The 18,586-nt window shown below is 40.9% G+C and overlaps 1 protein-coding gene across 3 annotated transcripts in view; it reads right to left on the bottom strand.

The window, feature by feature from the left end:
* Positions 1 to 18,586, bottom strand: part of STXBP6 (syntaxin binding protein 6) — a 252,422-nt gene that overhangs the window by 167,673 nt on the left and 66,163 nt on the right. For all 3 annotated transcript variants that reach the window (XM_025919783.2, XM_086710020.1, XM_086710021.1), the window contains exon 2: positions 4,763 to 4,951. In XM_025919783.2, coding sequence (XP_025775568.1) covers positions 4,763 to 4,916 — 154 coding nt within the window. In that variant the 5' untranslated portion in view covers positions 4,917 to 4,951. The remainder of the gene's footprint in view (positions 1 to 4,762; positions 4,952 to 18,586) is intronic.

Genomic DNA, 18,586 nt, shown 5'->3' with positions numbered 1-18,586 from the left:
AATGAGTAGCAGCCAAGGAATGATTTTTATCCATTTATGGATGTGAAGGCTAGCATCATACATGGCATATACTGAATTAAAACAGGACTAGGAAAATAGATTTTAAGCATGAAATTATGGAATGTTCAGTAGCTAACTGGCCTCTACTAATAAACTGGTTTTTAACTTCTTAGCACGTTTCCAGTTTAGTTTTATAGACCCAAGTTTCACTGAAGGGGCCACCAACTGTAGAAATTCTTGGGGGTGGGGCTTGCATTATACTTTGAATGACTTAACCGTTTTAAATTTTAAAGTCTAAAGTCTAAACAGGTATGTAGTGAGCCACAAATTTAAATAGCATCTTCTAGTTAAACACAAAGCATAGTGTCTGTACTTGGCAATGTGTCAGGTGCGATAAGGAACTTGGAATGCACTGACATTCACATCATATAGATTCAAGCACAGATTTCCCTGACACACAGCTGCTTCTGTTTGAGGGCTCAAAAAGGCTGTGCAGGATAACTTCTCATTTGTATGAATGAGAGGACTGGTTTCTGTCTTCCTTATAGGAGGAGGCTGGAGACATAAGAAGGTTAATAAATTCCTTTTTTTTTTTAAGTTTACTTATTTATTTTTGAGAGAGAGAATCCCAAGCAGGCTCCACACTGCCAGCACAGAGCCTGATGCAGGACTGGATCTCACGGACTATGAGATTGTGACCTAAGCCGAAATCAAGAGTCAGATGCTCAACCGACTGAGTAAACCCAAGCACCCTGAAGGTTAATAAATTCTTACCATCATCCCACTAGTGACTCTGTAAGAGTTTTTTTTTTTTTTAAATAGATTTTGCTGAGGGGCGCCTGGGTAGCTCAGTCGGTTAAGCGTCCGACTTCACCTCAGGTCACAATCTCGCGGTCCGTGAGTTCGAGCCCCGCGTCAGGCTCTGGGCTGATGGCTCAGAGCCTGGAGCCTGTTTCCCCTATTTCCGATTCTGTGTCTCCCTCTCTCTCTGCCCCTCCCCCGTTCATGCTCTGTCTCTGTCTCAAAAATAAATAAACATTAAAAAAAATAGATTTTGCTGATATATTTACATATAATAAAATGTACCTATTCTTAGTGTACAGTTTGATAAGTTGTGAAAAAGATACATACCCAGATAACCATCACCTCAGTCAACATACAGAATACTTACACCATTGCAAAAAATTCCTTCATGCCCCTTTACAGTCAATCCTTGACCCCAACCCTGTCAGGCACCCGTGGGCTTTCTGTCACTACAGCTTAAGTTCTGTCCATTCTAGAATTTCATGTAAATAGAATCATACAGCATGTTGTCTTTTCTTTCTTTCATACAACATAAGGCTTTTGAGCGATCCATGTTGCTGCAGGTACTGGCAATTCATTTCTTAGGGAGTATTCCATAGATAGAAGATAATTTGTTTATTCATTCACATGTAGACGGACACTTGAGTTCTGAGTATTGGTTATTATAAATACCAAATTAAATGTACATGTCTTTATGTGGATATGTTTTTTTATTTCTCTTGGGTAAATGACTAGGAATAGAGTCGTTGAGTCAGAGTGCATGTTTGAATTTACAAAAAACTGCCAAATTGTTCCAAAGCAGTTGGTGAACACTCCCACCAGCAAAGTATGAGAGTTCAAACTGCTCCCCATGGTTGCTGACACTTGGTATTGTCCGTCTTTTTAATTTTAGCCATTGCCAAAAAGAAAAAGTGGAAAACAGGCTTTGAGAATGCGAATCAACCAAAGCATGTCAGTAAATAAATGTTTGCGCACCATCCAAGAAGCCATTTGGGAAGTCCAAAGAGAAACATTCAAATTCTACTCCAAGGCTCCGCAAATGAACTGGAGAGATTATTTCTCTCCTTACACAATCACAGCTAAATAACCCAAGAAAGATCATCTTACTTCCCCTGCTCCAACATCTTTCTGGATTCCTCCAAAAAACATGCAATTCGCTCTGAAAATAATAACTCTGAGGATCACAGGCTCACCCTCTCAGATCTGAAATTTGCCAGGCTCACACACACACAAATCAGTAAAAGACACTGGATATGTACAACACTCATGCTTACATGCATGTGCTGGCAAGGTCTGAAAGCTGAGATATTCTTCCCCTAAAAAAATTTTTTTAAACTTTTTATACTGCTCGAAAAGTGGTTAAATATTATTTTCAGACATTGCCCTAATTTGAACAAATCTTGCCTGTTCCAACGGGATAGCTGGTTTTCATCAACCAGACCACAAGAGAAGAGCCTGGCCTCCCAGAAGGCGTAGGTGGTTCACGCTAATAGCAGGAAGGAGGCTGTCATTCCAGGGCTCGGCTTTCACTTCACAGCTGCCTCTGTGAGTTGAGCTACAAGAGGGTCATCCTGAGACCGCACGGGAGAAAAGGAGCAACTCAAAATCCGGTGCAGTCTTTTTAATGAGGCGGCCCTTCCCTCTGCCAGGAACGTTCACTGCACACACACACCATGCCTTTTCAGAACCAGGGAGGCCCTACTTTTCTCGCAGCTCTGGGTTCTCCCAGCCAGGACAAATTCTCCTCACACATGCTTTCGCATCACTGTATTGTTCCTTTTGAGCCTTTTCACAGTTAATAATTATGTTTATTTTAGCGAGTAGTTGATTGATGTCTACTGCTCCTTCCCATCAAAGTAAGCTTCGTGAGTTTTTTTTCTCCTAGCTGCATGCCTGGCACCTAGAGTGCTCAGCACACAAAAAATACTTCATAAATATTTGAGGAATTAATTACTTACCAGGTAAAACATCACCTTATGCCTCTAAGCTTCATGGAAGTTAGAAAATAAAGAAGGCTGCTCCTTTCTCCATTATAAGAAAAAAATCAAACTGCAAAAAACTTGGGTGTCAAAGTTGTCTGGTCGTCTCCTGCCCCAATTTCCATAAAACCATCTGCTTATCTGTCAGGTCTACTTTATCAACCTATCCTCTTGTGATTCAAATCCATGAAAAGAACGACGATGAAGACTATGAGAACAAGATATTTTCCTCCATTAGAATGGAATTCTGAAAAAGGAATTCTCATCGTTTCAAACTTGAAAACTAAAGTCTTGGTAATCTACAAGGGAAACGCAGATATCGGATAAGTCTAGGTCATTATCTCCCATGGCGGGGGAAACGGCTCTGCTATTTCACTGAGACGAGGCAGGCAGAGAGTCCCTGTATCACTCTTGCAGATTTTGTGATCAGAAATAGGCTGACAGTAGCATATGCCTCAAATGCAAACAGAACTGCCGTCTTTTCCAGTCAAAGGTATGTACTAGGCAAAACTCCAGTGACTTCTAGACCATCCACTTTTTCTTCAACTACCCATCTTCAGAGGAAATCTCAATGAAACACATATGGAATAAAACTTAATAAAATTAAATTAGAGTCACTATGTGCCCATACTCAGCTCACATTCCACTCAGCCCAAACACAAAATTCATTATCATGCATTCTATTTATTGGTGCAAACAAAACTCTAGAATTAAAATTTAACATTATGAAAATATTTCCAAGACCTGAAGCTCATTAACACAATACTAGGAAGGTATTAGGAAAGGTTACTTCCTTCTTCCACTTAGTCATTAGATATTAATTGAGCCCCTATTAAATGCCAAGCACTACCCAGCACACTAGGGGAATGCAAATGTCCTCCAATAATAACCAAATTTTATTAATCTAATCCTAATTTGGAATTCAGAAAGAAAAACGAATAATTCAAGGTCAATTCTTTCACACTCACTTAAATAAAAGCTTTCTCCTAACCACTGAGAAGACATTCTTACCAAAAGGCTATGTCATCATTTCATTATAAACTAAGACACTGTCTTGTCATTATCTTTACATATTCTTTCTGGAAAAAACCTATCTACACACTGAAGTGAATTCTGATAAACTAATTCAGAATCTTATTTTTTTTTTTAATCTAAAAGTTGGTCCAAAAATCAAGTTTTATTCCCAAGCCACAAGTGAAGGAAATAAAAAAAAAAAGATGAATTAAGGCAAGCTTCATTCTTCCATTGCCCAGTTACAAGAAGTATTATCGGACTTATTACAAATGCCTCAGGTGTTCAGCTTAGTTAGCATCACCACAACTCCATGGAAAACTTATCCAGATTTTATCTCAAAAGCTTGGTAGGAATCCACAGGAAGTCCCACACCTCTACAATCACAAGCAGAAAGAGAAAAGAAAATAATCCAACAAAATTCTAAGCTTAATAGAACAGATGCCTCTTCCTGACAAGGGACAGCTGTCAGGCAAAGCAATGACTTGGGCACTGCACCTACTTTCTCATGTTCCCTAAGGTGTCCATATTTATCTTGAGACAAACTATTACTGATTATTGGAAACGGTTAAGGAAAAGAAACCCAATGAAACTCAGGCTGGTGGTAATGACAATTATCCAGATACCAGGAATTATCCTCAAGCAAAAAGTCCTAAAGGAGAACACACTTTCTGTCAATGTCCTAGTGAAGGAAAGTATGGCCAAACAAATGTCCCTTAAGAGAAGCACTTCAAGAACTGGATACTATGTTGAAAGTTGAACTTCATTCCCATTCCCACACCAAGTAACATCAAAAATAGAGGTTCCACTAGGGAAAAAGGACCAGAGGGGACATCAAGAGAAACAGGAAACATGACTGGAAGAGCAGATGTGTGCAAAAGCTGGGTATACCCAGCTCTTGGATACCTTAGAATTAACTGCTTTAAAATGAAGCTGTTTAAATGTTCTTAAGGTTTGTTTTTCATTACCTGACAGGCAGATATATGTTAAATATTCGCCTTGACCCCCAGTTGCCAAGAAAGGAATCTTTTTCTTTGTCCTCCTCTTGACTTGGACAGCTCCCAGCATTCTTTCATCAAGAGGTGCAAAAATTTCCTTGCTGATGGCAGACTTGGCACTCATTGCGGAACAGTCGAGGAGGGCGCACAGCGAGTTTTCTAAAGAAGAAAAAGAAGAAGGCAAGTTGAGCTGACAATATTCTAGGGCTCCTGTGACAGCGAGCGGCAAGTTGATTCGTAGGTGATGTAATTTTCGGTTTATAGTTTAAACTCTCGCTTGCTTGAAACGCACTGCAGAATCATTAAAAGCAAGGTCTGCACATTTGTATTACCTGTGAAAAACACAAACAAAAGGGAATCCTGAGGTACTCGCTGAAAATGTCAAATACGATGTGAGACGGACAGCACGGAACGTGCTGGAACGTATCTGGAAAGGGTGTCAACCTCCACCCCAACTGCATCTAATGGTAACTGGAGGGCGGTACGCACCCCCATTCCTATTTTGTAAGAAACATGGTTTCACATTTCCAGTTGAGAAGTCTTTCCACTGTCCAACAATCCTTAATCAAGAAGTTCTTTAATGCTGCCTCAAAATCTCCTTTAACTCTAATGTAAATCCATTTCCCTAATTCTATTCACAGTGGAAATAATTATATCATCTTCTACATAATAACCATACATGCTACGGAAGACCATTAATTTAATCACCCGTTAGGCTGCTTTGGATCACGCTAAATAATTAATCCTTATTTATTAGCCTCTTTTAGTGGGTCCTATTTTCCGGCACTCCTCTGCATAGAGTTGCCATGCTCTGGACCCTTGACAAATTCTCCACATTTTTCTCCAGCCAGAGTGGACAGAAAATTCTATTAAAAAAAAAAAAGTCTGACTAATGCCAAGTACTTTGGAAATGTTACCCGGCAGTGCCCACATGTTATGCTCCTGTGGGTAACTGGCAGTGTGTGCCCAATAATTAAGAAGATAAAGCAGTATGTTGCTGACTCATACAATGAGTCCCTCCTCTCCCTGCCACCAAACTCACATATATACAGCCCCATGTTATATTTAGTTTTCCAGAAGTTATACCTCCTTAATGGTCTTAATTCTGCTTATTTGTGTCCATTATATTCAAGGTCATTCTGAATTTTAACCCTTTTATCCAAAAACCTCAACAGCAACTTGATGAGACATTTTCTATGCCATCATCCTAGTTACAGTCTGTGTCTTAATCACTAAGCAAAATTTGTTTAACCAGCAAATCAGAACTAAAGGTGCAGACGGGGCCTGTGGGGTGGTCACTTGGGTTATACATACAGAGTATTCAGAGAGAGCACAAATGGGTCAACAGCACAGCCAAATATGGTAACAGCAGCTCAAAGAGTTGGTCAGCCTGCTGTAAAATTGAGCCGGTTGGTGAACAAACACTACGTGCCATCTCTAGGCTCAGTATTAGGGACACAAGAAATGTTTAAGACGTGGTCCCTGTTCTCCAGGAGTTGACTGCTGACTACATCAAAGGTTTTGCTTTATGAGGGAAAACCATAGGATCACTCTTCCCAATGCAAGATTCACAAATGCTACCAACATAGCTACCCATCAGCAACTCTGTCGTAGAAAAGAGATATATTTAAAGAGAGCATTCCTCTGGTTAAGAAAAAAAAAAAATCTCCTACTTTCAATTTTGTAACAGAACAGGTTTTCTTAGTGGCACCAAGAGTAAAGAATACAAAGTGTTGTTTTTTATTATATCCATCTATGTCTCCACTACATATTATACTGATCTATACTCAGATCCGTTTGTGCTCTGGTCATGACATTTTCTCATTGCCACCAGGTTCCTCACACTGGCTGAGAACATAATGACAACAGTGTAGAGGGCCTGGTTTTCAATGTGCTGACCACTGACTGATAGCCTGCAATTTCCCAGAAGTTAGCAAACACAACGTCCCCCCGACACCCCCATGATTTTACCCTGTGGCTTTCCCAGGCAGCGTGTTATCATTTACAGGGACATTTTTAAAGTGAGCGAGAAAAAAGTCCTCTCGCTTCTCACCCTTTGGGAACAAGTGAGAAAGCGAGCCAGTGGGAGCGCAACAGCTTCCAACGTTCTAGAAGCAATGCCGAAAGCATGTCATATCCCCAAACTCACCAGGCATTCTCTGACCAGTGCCTTCCCAACTGTGCTATGGCTTTTGCTTTCCTATTTTGGATTCACATTTTTCTAAAACTGTGGTTAAAAGAAATAAAAAGCTATCATTTTATTGTGTAAAATCTGCCAGAAAAAAAAAAAAAGGAATATGCCTGTTTTACCAAACTCTTAGAAAATTCTGTTCTTCTTTTGAGAAACTGGTAAGACATGGAAATGACCTTTTACTGTGTTGTTTTTTTTTTTTTTTATACTGATATTCAGTAGCCAAGAACAATAACAAACAAAACATGACAAAAACCAGGAAACATAAAACCAGGAACTTCAATGAGCACAAGTTTTAGAATCAAAACAAACCTGGGTTCAAATTCCGGCTCCAACACTGAAGACCTATACGTGACTGGATAAATCTCTTAAAATTCCAGACCCTCAGCTTACTAACTGCAACTTAGATCTTCCCCCACCTCATGGAACTGTTGAAAGAATTAAATGAAACAATGCATGCAAATCACTTATTTTAGGGTCTGAATCATAATAAACTCTTAGAAAATTTTAGTTAATTCTGCTACAGCATGAAAAATAAAAGGCCCTCTGAACATGTAAAAGCTGAGCAAATGTAGCCATCTATACCAGAAGGGATTTGTAAAAGAGAAACTCAACTTTACCACGGCTTTTTTCCTCATTCATGGTCTGAAACTCTCTAAATATGGATACACGGTCTATTTTACGAAAGGCTCTGTATTGTTACAAGGATGATGAATTTATAGGCTTCGCCCTCAGGAAACTCACCAGTAGGAGATTATTGGATGCATTTTGTGGGATGTGTATGCCATGGCAGGCATGTGTGCATGTTTTTTATTGTTTTAACAAATGAAATTTTTTTTTTATTTTAGAGAAAGAGAGAGTGAGTGAGCAGGGGAGAGGGGCAGAGGGAGAGAAAGTGAGAGAATCCCAAACAGGCTCCATGCTCAGTGCAGAGCCTGACATGGGGCTCGATCCCACGACTATGAGATCATGACCTGAGCCAAAATTAAGAGTTGGAGGCTCACCCGACTGAGCCACCTGTGTGGCTCACGTGTGCGTGTTTTTTAACACCATCCTGGGAATGGGAAGGTACAGTGGATCAGAAAGAAAAGAATCAGAAAGGGAAAAGGGTACTTGTGCAGTTTCGTGGCAAGAATCTATAAGAGTGTCTCCCAACCTGAGGACACATCTGAATTCAGCATAAAAAGCTTTTAAAAAATGCAGACTCTTGGTCCTCTCCTTTACACCCACCAAATTAGAATCTTGGCATTTGTATTTTAAACGATTCTCTAACTGGTTCTCATGCAGCCATCCTGATGCCTAATTTAAAAATCAACAGCCTAACAAGGAAGTATGGAATGGAAAGAAATGTATTCTTCGGAAAGAATACAGGAAGCCATGTAACAGGATTTTCTCTCTCGATTCAAGCAAGCAGCTTTATCAAGTCTTACATCTTGTTGGTAAATCAATGTTCAGCCCAAGACTGGGACCCCACTGTAAGAAAACAAGACGAATACAACACCAATGACCGCAGGTATTCTAGTCTACATCATAATGAGTGTAGCAGGACATGCCGCCCCAAAATAGGCAACTTCAATATTTTGATTATTTGGGGCAGAAGGCATCTGAAAAGCAGCAAATGCAAGGAGAGGCTTTGTCTGAACTCCCCTGATCTGCTAAAGACAGATCCTCCAAAAGGAACTCAATAAATCCCCTCTCCCAGAGTTTCATCAACCAGAGAAGATGGGCTCTTGTCACAGGAGAGACTCGGAGACGGCACCATATCCAGGACAGACTTTTTCACAAACTCTCATATTTTCCATCTGTTCTTCTAAGGGTGTACTCAATCTCTCCTAAAAATCATTTCCTCTCCCCTTAGAGGCCTACCTCCTCTTTGCCTGTGGAGACAGTGTTTAATCCTGAATTCTAAGGATTTAGAATACTAAGGATTTTCAGTTACTCATTCTTCCCTGGGTATCTTCCATGTATCCATGAGGCATGTGTGCTGATAGACTTCTGTTTTTCTCTTATTAATCTGTCTTTTATTATAGCAGTCTCAGCTCAGAACTCAAGGGGGAAGCAAAATTATTTTTCCTCCCCTACAATCCCATGGAAGTTTTTTTTTCTCTTCCGGGTCCACAGCTTCTATAAGCTATAATTACAAAGCTTTTCCATCCAAGAAACCAACCTACAATATGATTTGCAAGTCAAAGGAGCTGGCTGCCTTAAGTGGTAATTGTAGAAACTAATCTCAGTTTAATCCTTCCCAGGGTTTTTTAATTTATCTTCTTGCTGTAAACCACCTAATCCATATCCACTTGCCTTAGTACATGGCTGCTGTGGGGAGGTAGCCCTCCACTCCCACAAGTAACCAGGAAATGAGATTAACCTTCAGAGAAGGAGCTGTAAACTCCTATGACCTCAGAGCTGAGCAGCTGACGTACACGAGTAAAGGGTACACAGGGCAGATGTTTCTCACTCCAACATTAACGTCTTTGGTTTCCAGGAATGGAACGGATACATGTCCTCTGTGGTCAGGAGATAAGGAAGAGTGGTAGGGCCTCCAGCAAGTTAAAACTGCAGATGCCCTTAGCCACAGTTTCCCTTTGCAGCTATCATGCAGACAGGGGGTATAGCCTACAGGCTTCAAGTATTTCTCACCTGAGAACCAAGAGCTCCTTTGGTGAGATACAGTGATCTATTTAGCTTAATATTATCAAGGTAAACATATTTGTCTAACTTCAGGAACTTCCCTGTTTGGACCTCATGTTTATTTTTTATTTTTATTTAAAAAAATTATTTGTGTGAGAGAGGCGGGGGGGGGAGGGGGCGGAGAGAGAGAGAGAGAGAGAGAGAGAGAGAGAATATGGAACTTAAGCAGGCTCCATGCTCAGCACACAGCCCAACACGGGGCTCGATCCCACGACTCTGGAATGACCTGAGCTGAAATCAGGAGTCAGACGCTCCTCAACCGACTGAGCCACCCATACTGCCCTAGGCCTCATGTTTAGCATGCAATCTTCTGATCATATTTTGGCACTAGCTGTGCCAATACAAGTATTCTGGACTCTACGGTAGTATATTCCCATCGGCAGTGAATAACCAGAATCCCTGGTTTTAGACACCACTGTCTTTAACCAGTTAATATAACCTGAGGCAGATGCACTCATAACAAGCTGATATCAAGTTTCAAAATTCTCCAAGTAAAGAGGGAAAGTGATGTCACCCTGGAAGAGTTTTGGGGAGAATCGGCTGGTCTTTACTAGTGCATGTGAACTCTGGTGAGGTGACCTCCAATAACCTAGAAATAAGAGAAATAAGGTTACTCTCTAAGGACTTCTATCATTACCACTTTGTGTTTGAAATTCTACAAATGCAACTTTAATTTGTGGACACTAATCATGCATCCAGCTTCCACCGCCTTCCTGGCTTTAAGTCCATTTATCTAGCTGCCATCTGAGCACTTCCACCGAGAGTTAACCTAGACTCTGCGTCCTCCTTCACCCCTCCAAACCCCACCCTCTACCCCGTAAGTCCTGTGGATTTGATGTAACCTTACTGGATTCCATCAGAATCCCTCTCATTCTTGCATCTTCTGCCTTGTTAGGATTCTCATCATCTCTAGCATGAATGATTCTGATGCCTCCTAAAAGGGCCCCAGTACCGATCCCATCTGGTTCACAATTGTCTGTCGATGCTGCCCAATGTAATATTCTAAAGGATAAATAAAACTCCAGCTTAACTGTATTTGCTTCTTCTCCAAGCCTCTGGTCTTGGCAGGAAAACACAATTACCTTGACAAGACATGGGTCAACGTTATAAATATTGAAACCAAAGTAGAGAAATGTTAAATTGCTTCCTGTCAACTCCACAGTATATAAACACTAAATGTTACACATCAGAGGTTATCGAGCAATCACTAAACCTAAAAATAATGTAAAAATGTTCATTTTGCTCCAAAATCCAAGAACTTCACCTGGTAGTTAGAAAACACGCAATGTGTTACGTGGTGAAAAGTCTATTTTTTAATGGTTTCACATATTAAGCACAATGAGATAACTGGAGGTCAAATTACCTTTATAAAAGTTTACTCAAGTAAGAGTTACTGATACCAAATATATAAAATTTCTACGTAGACTTCACTCCTTGATAAGATAGTTCTCAAGATGAAAATTTCAGTCACTTTATGGCATGCATGTAGAAAATTTTTTTTTTTTAATTTTTTTTTTTCAACGTTTATTTATTTTTGGGACATAGAGAGACAGAGCATGAACGGGCGAGGGGCAGAGACAGCGGGAGACACAGAATCGGAAACAGGCTCCAGGCTCTGAGCCATCAGCCCAGAGCCCGACGCGGGGCTCGAACTCACAGACCGCGAGATCGTGACCTGGCTGAAGTCGGACGCTTAACCGACTGCGCCACCCAGGCGCCCCAAGAAAATTTAAATAAATCAGATAAAAATCTCAGTCCACCAGCCAATTTTTCCATGTAGTTCAATTACTACTTTAAACTAAAAATTTGCATTAGTGGGATCTAAAGAGGGAGTCTGATATACTACTAGAATAGACAGGTACTTTTAATCTGGTGGTAACATTCAAAGTGGGAAACTGAAATCACTGTTAAGTCCATTGTTCTTCATGGCAGACACAAGGGCTGTGGAATGGGCTGCGTGTTGTGAAACCAGGTGGGAATGGCGGACCAAGAACTCGTATTTTTTTTTTTTTAATTTTTTTTTCAACGTTTTTTTTTATTTATTTTTGGGACAGAGAGAGACAGAGCATGAACGGGGGAGGGGCAGAGAGAGAGGGAGACACAGAATCGGAAACAGGCTCCAGGCTCTGAGCCATCAGCCCAGAGCCTGACGCGGGGCTCGAACTCACGGACCGCGAGATCGTGACCTGGCTGAAGTCGGACGCTTAACCGACTGCGCCACCCAGGCGCCCCAAGAACTCGTATTTAAGACTTCACAGGGCTTGCAAAGATCAGAACTAAATCAATAAGTCATATCCCAAAACAATCGACCAATCAACCAGACAAAAAAACAAAAACAAAAAACAAAACAACAAACAAAAGAAACCCTCTAAAAAGTATCCTTGAGGGACCAGAAACTTCTAAACAGGAAAATAAAAATTATATGAATAAAAGCTAAAAATATTCTCTTTCCATTTGAAAAATACTTGTAGACAGACATAGAAATACCATAAAGGACAAATTCCAAACAAGGACTGTACATCAGCATCGAATGAGGTACCTAGGACCTGTTCACAGAGGCGATCTAAAGGGCAAGGACCTGGACTTGTTTTCTTGATAATCTCCTCGTTTATTCTGCTATACAACCAGGTCAGTACCACTGTCTTTGGGGTTTTCCCTCTGCATTTAATGAAATATTTATAAAATAAGACTCTATAAACATTTTTTGATAGTATAAGGCAGATACTCTGTAGAGCCCTAGTAATGAGTCACTGAGGTTTGCATAGCACTGCATGATTTACAGAAAACACTTCCATGCTCAATTCCAAGTGTGGAATCAAGATAGCCACTAAATGTATCTCCCAAAGTTTGCTTTAAGATTATAAATCAGGCTTTTTAGGTATGTGTTTTTATTTTTTTTATTTAAAAAAAAATTTTTTTTTTCAACGTTTATTTATTTTTGGGACAGAGAGAGACAGAGCATGAACGGGGGAGGGGCAGAGAGAGAGGGAGACACAGAATCGGAAACAGGCTCCAGGCTCTGAGCCATCAGCCCAGAGCCTGACGCGGGGCTCGAACTCACAGACCGCGAGATCGTGACCTGGCTGAAGTCGGACGCTTAACCGACTGCGCCACCCAGGCGCCCCTAGGTATGTGTTTTTATGAATGGTAAACCATGCCATCTTTAATCCACCTTGATTGGTCCAGGGATTAAGAAGAAATTATAATTTCACTCACAGAAATTAATATTTGAGTTAGAACTCCTTGAACCAGAAATTCTACCACAATGGAAGAAAATGATGTGAGCTTGTGTGCCTGTATGTATTATAAATGCATGCTTACTTCAGATTCATTTTTAAGAGACAAACATTAGAAACAATCTCAATATCTATCAATAGCCAATCTTCATTGGTTAAATACAGTATAGCGCATCATCCAAGAGAATATCACATAGTCTTTAAAATTAATGGCACAGAGTTACAGGTACTGATGTGGAAAATGATAACACAATAGAGTGAAAACAAGGAAGTCAACAAAACAGAAAATGAGCTCATGAATTATATGTGTGTACTTATATGTATAAAAAAATGTATTAAAAAAAGTTTGCCTAAATGTTAACATAAATATCTCTGGATTTTGAAGCCAGAAAATTGGTCAGAAATCAATTCTGCAGGGCAGTATTCTTATTCTGCTATGACCTGACTACAGCGTTCCTCTAAACATTTTGTTTTTGAGGTGCACTGTTTCTCCTCAAACTGGAAGACATATCAAAATATATTTTATTGAGATCTAATTATTGGCCTGCCTCTTTTCAGCTCCAGTCCAGACATGGTGCTGGGAATCCCAAAGGTGAAACTCGATAAATTCCCACTTTCAAAAAGCCGTGAGAAAAAGGAGCAAATGCTATTAACAATGACAAGGCCCAGAAGCCAGTTCTGTGAGAAGAAAATGGCCCCTTCTCCTCCGAGCAAACGCAGCTCCATGCCAGTGTCCGTGGCCTGGTGAATGCAACACGAGCCACACGTCAGCTTGCACTTGCTCCCTTACACACACACCTTTGGAGCAGTGCAAAAACAGCACAACCATACACAGTCCCCCCTGGTCATGGCTTACTTACACTTTTTAAGTATATGAAACTCTAAAAAAAAAAAAAAAAAAACAAAAAAAAAACCAAACAAACCCTAAAATATAGTTTAACTCTTTAAGGAAAGGGAAGAAGGAGTTTTTCCCCACCATCAGGCTACCAAATACTATGAGACTTGGTTGGCTTTCTTTTCCTGTATATACTACCCCTCCCTGTGTAGGAGACATCATGTTCGCAGGATCCTCCAAAGCCAGTGACTCACGTCTACTGCAGTTATAAATCTAGACTATTTTCATCTCCTCTTTCCGTGTTTATATGTTCAGTAAGCACATTATTCTTGTTGGTTTAATATCCAAAGAACAAACCCTGTTCTACACCCAGACCCCAAGACCTGTGTTTACACAAGTTTATTTATATTGTGGGTGGACTTGTTAACCTTATTGTCAATCATTATATCCCAAAACTTTAACAAATAATACAACAAAGCCAAAAAAACCTATCACTACCACCACCACCACCAACAAAAAAGCTGCCAGAAATAAGCGACATTCACAAGTTTAAATTCCAACGACTAGTTAAGTTGGTTCTTCAGTGCCCATGTACCGACTCCACAGTAATGGGCAGAAATAAACCACTAGGAAGGGCAGGCTGGGGTGTACTCATTGGATTATGACAGGATTATCAACCCAAAATGTGAGCAGGCCTTAAAAATGAATTTAATCCTATCAAGGAAAGAACAAAGGGTTGTGAGAGAAAGAGAACTGAAAGGAGCTTATTAAACTGTTGGCACGTCTCAATCTCTGAGCATTCGTGTCACTGTGGTGTCCAACAGCTAGTTGGCAAACCAAGAAAACAATATATTGGCCTGGGGAGCATTGTTTATAGCAGACAACACTGGCAATTGACAAATCTATTCCAACCGAATAGGGACAAAGCCACATGAGGATAGACAATGTGAAAATAAACAGTTTAATTATGTGCTATGTTCTGCACTGCTTGCTAAATTAGTATGTTTCTTTTACTTGCACTGATGATCGAAAAGTGAGGCAAACACTAAACCCATACGTGAAACAAAGTGGAAGATGCTGAAAAGGAGACAGCAGGTGCCAGAGTTGCTTGTGCTATCCCCCCACTTCAGCAAACCAAGACTTAATACCTAACCTAACTGCTGTGTCAACCCCCCAGAAGCTTAACGTTAACTGGTCAACCTGGAATTGCCTGGTCAGCACTCCATAGGATCCTTCCAATACCATTAGGAGGACAATCTGCCTGAAACAACACTTCATTATTTGCTAATAATTTTCTCTCATAGCCCTTTATCTGCCCTTAAAAGCCTTTTCTCTTAGTTCGGTGAAGCTACTTCCTATTGTTAGAGGAGACTGCTGCCCAGCTCATAATCATTGAAAAAAGCCAATTGGATCTTTCAATTCACTCAGCTGAAATTCTGTCATTTAACAATGACTTAGGTAGTAGTTTCTCCTCTTAAAGGAGGGGTGTGATTCACAGAAGTTTATACAGAAGTTATGGATTAAGAAAAAAAAGACCAAACATATCAACCATTAAAAACAAAGAAACCAATGAGTAAGTTCTCCAGCAAGCATAGGATGAAACTTTTATTAAAATCAGGTATTTGTTGACTTAAATCTTAGGTAAGTTATAAATTCTCTTGGTTCAGCTATTTCTATTTTATTTTATTATTTATTATTTTTTTTTAATGTTTACTTATTTATTTTGAGAGAGAGCACGAGCAGAGGAGAGACAGAGAGGGAGACATAGAATCCGAAGCAGACTCCAGGCTCCAAGTTATCAGCATGGAGCCCGATGCGGGGCTCGAACCCACAAACTGCAAGATCATGACCTGAGCCCAATCAGGCGCTTAACCAACTGAGCCACCCAGGCGCCTCTCAGCTACTTCTATTTTAGAACAGATGTGGAATATGACCCCCAAAAGATAATAAGCCTTTTCAAAAGGCTTTTGTACGTGTATGAAACCTATAAAAACCTAAAATATAGCTGAAACAAGTTTACATATTTTCTAAAAATCAGAGGAAAGCTTCTCAAAATAATCTCTAAATCTAACATCAATTCTAAAATTCTACTTGAATCTCTGATTTGAAGAATATCATCACTTTATAATTTCTTGAGAGAATGTCAACAATTTCTGTAATTGGTATTTTATCAGAGTTACACCCTGACGTGAAGTCCTTCACAGTAACGGGGGACACGGGAGAAATGTGGCATGTCCTGTACCCATTTTATACATATTTATCATGTCAATTCAAAAGGTAAGGCACTTTGTCCTTTGATGTCTCAAATAAGATTTTCAACAAGGTCATTAAACTCTTCTGTCTCACAAGGATCTGGCCAAGGAATGTGATTTTAACTTTAACCGGTCTCCCTGATGGTCAACTTCATGATTGTGCACCTGTGTGGTACGATCTGATCGGTGCCAGAAACATTCCCACTGCGCCTCCAAAAGCTTTCCCCATCAGCTATCTCAAATTCTGACTCGAGATGTATACATTTAGATGTGGGACTTTGGTATTTGCAAATCCTCATTAATGCGTTTGTAGTGGGGGCGGAGGGCAAGATTCCATTTTACAAAAGAGGAAAACTAAGGCTCAGAGTAGTTACATAAGTGGCTCTAATTCATACAGCTTTAAAATTTTTTTTTTTTTTCAACGTTTATTTATTTTATTTTTGGGACAGAGAGAGACAGAGCATGAACGGGGGAGGGGCAGAGAGAGAGGGAGACACAGAATCGGAAACAGGCTCCAGGCTCCGAGCCATCAGCCCAGAGCCCGACGCGGGGCTCGAACTCCCGGACCGTGAGATCGTGACCTGGCTGAAGTCGGACGCTTAACCGACTGCGCCACCCAGGCGCCCCTAATTCATACAGCTTTAAAAGGGCAGAGCAGGGATTTGAACCTAGGAAGCGTGATTCCAGTGGTCTGCTCTTCCTCACTATCTCACTGAAGAAATGAGTAAGGTCAGGATAGGTGAGGTAGACAGAAATGCATTCTAGGTAAGTCAAGACCAATTCATCTCCTTCACAGTTTTCCTTCTGATCAGCCTTGCTTTCTGGTGGGACAAAATACTGTTATCATCTCTGCCCAGCAGCTACAAAGATAATGCATCAGGCTGTAGTTTGAAGTCATTCTTTCTGGATATCTGTTCATCTCGGTTATGCATGTCATGCTGTGTAGTTGGCAAAGAGGATCACGTAGTCTAGTCAGAATAGAGCTTGTTTTGATTCCACAGATAAAAAGTGGGGAGTTGGTAACACAGCAGCAGAGAGTCTATAATAGGTCTGTCTCCGTAAACAGGACAATGCCCACCCAAAGTCTCATCACAGCTGCTCAGGACCCTCCTTCGGAGACCAGCGGTTTACAACAGGAGCCCTCTCCTGGGAGGGTCTTGGATGGCTGCCACAAGGCAGTTTTATGAACCTTGTAGGCTATTATCCAAACGGGAAAAGGTTTAAATATGAAAGGCACACATATCAAAGGTTTCTGCTGGTTCTCAAGGGAAACTTCTCTTTCCACTTCCTTTTGCTGTATTACCCGCCTCTGGCATTTCAGAAACACAACGTGGACCCTCCTTGTTGCCTCCTCCCTCAGACTCTCTCTGTGCCTTCTGTCTTTTGTTGCTACTGCTTCAAGAAACCCTATTTGCTTCCCTGGTGGCAATGCCATGGGCTTCACAAAAGTAAAAGGCCAACCAGGGGAATTCCATTCAATTGACTTAATGAGAAGGATCTCCACAAGACCTTCCAGATGAGCCAACTGACAACCATTCCTTGACACCTTTTTGGGGGGCTCTACCCATCAGCAGCTTATACGTCAGCTGAAAGGCATGGAGAAGTTAGTATGCTGGCATTCTTAGGCTTAAAAAATTTTCATAGCTGGAAATGACCTTCCTGCTGTCTAGCACAACAATTCTCTCTCTTAAATCGTAAGAAAGCTGAAATCCGGAGGGAAGTTCCCAAATCATGTAAGTAGAGTAGCAAGGCCATGACTAGGGCTAGCCACTGCTCTCTGCTTGGCTGCAATGCTCTTTCAAGTCGAGTTACTAGAGCCGTCCCAAGTTTGTGGAAGGTGTGAGCACATGGTATGCCAGAAGGGAGGTGAAAAGAGAGAGAAAAACCTCATTTATCGCAGGGAGGACTCTTCTCACATTCATTCTTTTTCTTATGAATTGGCATGAAATTAAGTATTGGACTAGAATACTTCTAGCCCATTGATTTCAAAACCTCAACTTTTGGCTATCACCTTTTTATTCTCTTGACTTTTCACAGTTTGTGCTTTCTCATTTGGCTGTCAAGGCCAAAAGCAATGATGGCCTGCCCAAGTGGAACAGCCTGAGACAGTCCAAGAAGCACAGAATAGTTTTGGCCAAGTCCCAAGCTACAGGGAGGGCTCTGTGTTGACCCCAACTAACAGGAGCTCCTCCTACAGTCTCAGTGCTCTGAGCCCTTGGAAGGAGAACACGCCTTGGGCAAAGTCACATGACCATCATCTGCCTGGGAATTAATGCTCTGGTACTGGTGGTCTCCTGAAAGTGCAGGCTAACCATGCCAAGAGCCTGGTTCAACTGTTGTAAGGGTTCCCAGACCCTGGGAACCAACAGGATAGGAAAATAGGAATCTGTCAAGCCCAGTTCTGGTCTTTCGAACTGCACCCTTCAGCCTCAGTACAAAAACACCACCAGGTGCCTGCAATCTGTAATCAGTGCTCTATTAAAATGCTCTCAGAAATGCCAGAATTATCCTGATTCCCACATGCAGCTGCACAAGGTCCTACTGGGTAACTGAAGAGTCTTTACAGGTTCACTTGAGACTCCCTAGGAG

The sequence above is a fragment of the Puma concolor genome, chromosome B3 (assembly GCF_028749965.1).
Source record: "Puma concolor isolate L17-30 chromosome B3, mPumCon1.1.hap2, whole genome shotgun sequence".
Taxonomy (NCBI): domain Eukaryota; kingdom Metazoa; phylum Chordata; class Mammalia; order Carnivora; family Felidae; genus Puma; species Puma concolor.
Note: the sequence above shows the minus strand (reverse complement) of the source record. Positions and strands in the feature narration are given on the sequence as shown.